The sequence below is a fragment of the Lolium perenne genome, chromosome 4 (assembly GCF_019359855.2).
Source record: "Lolium perenne isolate Kyuss_39 chromosome 4, Kyuss_2.0, whole genome shotgun sequence".
Lineage (NCBI taxonomy): Eukaryota > Viridiplantae > Streptophyta > Magnoliopsida > Poales > Poaceae > Lolium > Lolium perenne.
The window spans coordinates 184651039-184656498 of NC_067247.2; the positions used below are offsets into that span (position 1 = coordinate 184651039).

At 46.4% G+C, this 5460-nt stretch overlaps 1 protein-coding gene across 1 annotated transcript; it reads right to left on the reverse strand.

The window, feature by feature from the left end:
• Positions 1–3285: 3285 nt before the first annotated feature.
• LOC127348748 (MEIOTIC F-BOX protein MOF-like) lies at positions 3286–5260 on the reverse strand. Its single transcript, XM_051374668.2, has 3 exons — positions 4202–5260; positions 3727–4101; positions 3286–3638 (listed from the first exon to the last, which is right to left on the reverse strand). The coding sequence occupies exons 1-3, from the start codon at positions 5258–5260 to the stop codon at positions 3405–3407; spliced, it is 1668 nt and encodes a 555-aa protein (XP_051230628.1). The 3' UTR covers positions 3286–3404.
• Positions 5261–5460: the final 200 nt, after the last annotated feature.

The window sequence follows — 5460 nt, forward strand, 5'->3', positions numbered from 1 at the left end:
TCCCTTGTCAAATTCCCACGACACCTAATCGTATAAGATTTGGTCTTCGTCCTTGCTCCGTAAGAGTTGTCCAGATAAACGTAACCTCTGTGCCCTTGCATATATGTACACCGCTTAGCCGAGCGTCCAGGAATCGATCGATCTCGACGACGAGCGGCACGGCTCACATGAACAAGGAGGAAGGCCTATCGGGAAACCAGGGATGCCCTAAGGCTGTGTTGCCATGGCCGATCGCCGCCAGAGCACTGGCGCGAAGGATGGCTGAGATGAAGCGCGACGCAGTCGACGGGACCGAAGACGGTAGGGAATAGGAGGAGTACGACCTGGTGCCCATGGCCTTTGTCCGACCTGCACCGCCGGCTCACGGACGGAAACCACCACTTCGCCTGAAGCCTCCTCGCCCACCACACGCAAGAGCAAGGCCCCAACGGGGATTGGCGGATCAATCGACGGTGAGCTTGTGGATTCTCTTTCGGGGAATCATCTACCATCCCAAGAAGCCACTCGATCAAGAAGCTCAATGGATCAATTACCTAGGGATCCTCTGCATCCCCGGCATCCCTGCACATGATGATGCTCTCGCAGCCCATGTTGTTCGCGTGAGACTTTATGGCCCTAGAGGACGGATCCATCCTGGAGGGCCATGATGCGTCTACTTAAGAGTAGGAGGAGAGCTACGAGCAGGAAAGGTGTCAGGCCCGGCCGGTATCGGCAGAGGCGCATCGGTGAGGTTGTATGTGCATATGAGAGAAGCAGACCACGAAAACACGTTGTATGTGCAGACGAGAAAAGCAGAGCACCGGAAAACCCTGGCGAAGCGGTTTTGATTATCACGGAGCCAGACGCACACTCACCTCTCTCTAGGATGTGCTTTTGCCTGAAATCGTTGCTGCCTCTGCACATCTCCACGGGCGCTGCCCGGTTGAAGCCAATGGTTAAGTGATGAAGAATCGTCGCTCAGGCATAGGAGCTTAGCTCGGACCGGAAAGAAACTACTCGTCGATCTGGGGCTATTATTTACATGTCCATGGAAATTATATAACTGAAGTAAACTTCTAATGTCAAAGATTTTGTGAATTAATAGCAGCATTAGTTTGTGTGGATTTCACGGTTACATTAGCACTGGAAATTTTAGGATTGTCTCATGAAATACTTTTTGTTTGCACTACTTCTGAGAACTCAAAATCCCGAACATTGTGATCTTCCGTGTGTTTCCATAGCTCTTCAGGTATGATGAGTTTCTCTCTCCCTATTTTATTTAATTTTTCTTAATACATATACTTAATTTCATGTTCATAAGTCAGACTATCTGGTACATGATATCTGTGAGGCTTCAGTGTATGACAACAAATTGCATAAATGTTTCAGGTTTAGTCGTTTAGATACAATTATTAGTTCATATGTTTTGGTTGACTTTATAACAAATTTCATTAAATGAGTTACTTACCTTAAAAAATCATGATTATCAAAATTCTTTATACTAATTCAATATTATTTTGCAAATCATGGCTTGCATGTTGGTCTTCTTTTGCCGGTAGTGAAAATCTCCACAGCCTATTCAATAAATATTAAGCTGTATCAACATCCGTTGTATGGAGGTGCTCGGCTCTGAGTTAGACATCAATGGCCTGTATGCTCCCTCTCCCAACATGTCGCCACTTCATGTATGCCCACACTCCATGACAAGCATCCCCACCGATGAGAGCATGGCGATGAAGCCCGGAAAGTCAAACCACCGCTAGCTGGGGGAACGTTTCCAAATGGAGGAGATGCGTCGAACTAGGAGCTACTGCATCGGCAAGAAAGCTATGTTGTCAATCCGCCAGGAGAATTTTATGGATTGGAGAAGAAGTTGGAGCAATGGAGGATCTATTATGTGACCACTACCGAGATGTACTTGTATGCACGATGGGGAATCGACATGCCTTTTTTTTATAGAGAAATGGGAATCGGAATTCTATTTTACTCCGTTGCAACGCACGGGTTTTGTCCTAGTTTTTTTAATGGGATTAAAGGAGATATTGGTCCAAATTCTAAAATGTATATTTATTTTTAAAGAGTAGCGGTGTTCGGAAATTTAGATGCCTTAAAAAAATTCAGCAACAAAAATTAAGATAAATTGACCTATTAAAAGAGGTGATCCACATTTGTTTTAGGCACGTCATCAGTGTGAAGAATTGAAGAGTTTTGGAAGACTCAATTCAAGCCAAGAGCTGGCCTTTAATTATACCATGTGTTTATTACCCGGATGTTGTGATGAGAAATGGTTATGTTGGTTTTGGGCACAAACCTTGTTCTTGATAATTCAATAAGCTGGATCATTTCATATGCCCAGAAAATAGAAGCAAATGTAAGACTGCTATTGTTCTACCTCTAAATGGACCCATCTTATGTTTCCTCCTCATGTCATTTAAGAATTGCAAGCCTGCAAAAACATCCTACTTTTTTATCAATGTATTTTGTTATTTGTACATGGAGTAAGACGGGACCTCATCTTTCAAAGGGGTATTTTCAAATATAGAATGATCCATGGTTCTATAGGATTGAAATTATGTTTATATAAACTTTCAGGTTTACACAATGGAATTGTGAATAGCTTATTGTCAAAAAGAACTCAATTGTTTATGAAAAATGATAAATTGGTGGGTACCGCAAAATGGATGCACATAAGATCTAGCACAAAATGGTAAGTACAATGATTTCTGATAGGTTAACTAATTAAAAATTAATACTAGATGAAAAGAAATAATTATTTGGTACAAAATTTTGAAACTACATTTGAAACAAACTAGCATCATTTTTAAAAAAACTATATGGATATCTACTTCTATACGCATGATTTTTCATGCATATTGTATTGTGTTTACATGTATAATGAGATTTAAAAAAAGTTAGAAGCCCGTAGCTACGCACGGGCATTCAACTAGTGTATGATAATATTAGAATATGCACATAATTCATGTTGTGAAACTCAGCGTAACTTAACTATTAAAATCGTCAAAACTCAGTAATTTAGTGCAAGACAAGAGGATACCATATAATTATTTTGAACCGGATAGAGTACCATTTTGTTCATCACAACTACGTACCAATATTTTAATTGCCGTAAAAGTAGCATATGTTCATCACCAACTGCCAACCTTAATTGCCGTAACATATGTTCATTAGCAACTAGCGCCTTTAAACTTGTGGATGCAACATTGGTTGACTGATATATAGTACTACGTACGTACTGTGCACTCTATACAAGTGTGTATGATAATATTAGAATATGCACATAATTCATGTTGTGAAACTCAGCATAACTTAACTACTCGTATTAAAATCGCCGAAACTCAGTAACTTAGTGCAAGACAAGAGGATACCATATATCTCAGAAGCAACAAAACAGGGGCAAAATAAGTCTAGTGTTTTGGCAGTTTGGTAAATCGGATCATGGTAGTGGCCGGCAGTTTCCACTTTATCATGTCCGATGACACCTCGTTGACTTGCACCTTATGTTGGCCTCTACCCTCACCAGCATTTCGGTCGTCGTACATGATTTCGACCGACTTCAGATTAGGGGATACAGTACTAGTCGCCGTTTCGAAGATAGTCTGAGGTGGTTCCATCTCTGAACCGTTTGGAAACATTTGGCACTGCAAACATATGGGCAAATATAGAAAAATTATAGGAGGTACGCGCATAGTTACACTACATCAAGCAAAACCCATTAAGCGTGCGTACCTGACAATTCTTTAAGGTGAGCTCCTCTAGGAGAGGAGCCTTATGCAGAAAACGCCAGAGCGTCTCAAAGTCGAGGCCTGTCTCGCATTCGTCGAGGACCAAGGATGTCAGGCCGTTGAACACCGGCAATCCGACACTCTCCTCCTCGAGGATTGTCTGTAACATTGGGCGCACCAGCGGCGGATGCATATTGTATGGATTAAGCATATACTGGTAAGGATTGTAAGCCGCAATAATCGTCTCCGGATCAGGAAGTGGCATATAATTTGGAGGCCCAATCCCCAGACCAGGAGGCTGCATAAAAAGATGATGCTGCATCCATCGATTTTCAAGAGGCAATTGTGGAAGAAGAGGAATCTGCTGCTGGACCAACGTCTACATTGCGTTCAAGAGATTGACAAGCAAACAGTTGTTAAACTTTGGCATCAAATTAAAATTTGTATAATAGAGATAGAGATTAAGCAAGTTAATTTACCGTGTCATGGAATCCTGACAGCGTCAAGGCGCGGACGTGGGAAAGAGAGCCGAGGAGGTCGCACAGAGATTTCACGAGAGCTCTGTCATCCTGGGAGTGGTAGATGCTCCCCCGAATCTGCCGGAGCTCAGGTCTGTCCCCCAGGCGGATGGATGCTTGGACAAGGCGAGGCGCCTCCTGGACGAGGACGCCGAAGAAGACCAGGTGACGGAACTCGACGGCGAGGTGCAGAGACACGAGACGAGGGGCCACGATGTGGAACGCGAGTCTGCCGTTGGTGTTCAGCGTGATCGCTGAGGAGGAATCGACGGCCAGATGCTTGAGGGTGCCGGATTGGATCCGCGGGAGCCCGGACAGGTCGGTGCCGCTGATCTCCAAGACTTCCAGAACGGGGAGGCCGGACATGAGGTGTTCGGCGAAATCATGGTGGAGGATCACCCGGTCGAGGCGCAGCTTCGTGAGACGGCGAGTGACGGAGGAGGCTAGAGCGGGAAGCTTGACGAAGCCGCTGACGTCGAGCGCCGCCGGGGAGCACCTGAGGCCACGACGGACCCAACTGGTGTACTTGCTCGTGTTGGAGAGGGCGCTGAGCATCCACTGGGTGTTTAGCGACCATAGCGGGATACGCAGCCGCAGGGTGTCCAGCGGCAGCGTGCCGCCGGCGCTCCGGTGGACTAGTAGGCAGTCGACGAAATCTTCGAACTCGTAGTAGAATTCCTCGTGCGCAATGTGCTGGCGTGGAAGTGGGGGAGGCGCGTGATTTGCAGCTACGGGACCAACGGCAACGTCGAACGACCACATGCGTATATCTGGAGGTGGAGATGGACGGGGAGCGGCGTGTGGGAGAAGAAACTCGCTGGTGTCGACGTCGAGGCACGGGGACGAGAGCCAGAGGTGCCGCCACCGCCGCGACAGCACGCACGTCCGCACGACCTGCCGGGCCTTGAGCTGTGACAGGATGACGTGGAGGAGGCAGTCCGGCAGCTCGCTCAGGCGGTCGCGGCCACGAGCACCGGCGGCGTCCCCGAGCTTCGCCTTGCGGTTGCGGGAGATATCCATGGTGATGCAGATGCAATCGTGCAGATTTGATTTGGTGTCATGCGTGCATCCCCTTTTAACAGATCGATTCTTGGAGCGCAGCCGGGAGCGCGCACGATTAGGATCCGATTCTTGGAGAGCACGCGCGCCGCAACGATCGTCGTCCACGATCCTCTTGTCTCTTGGATATTTTTTTTTAGGGGTCGACTGATTTTCTCCAA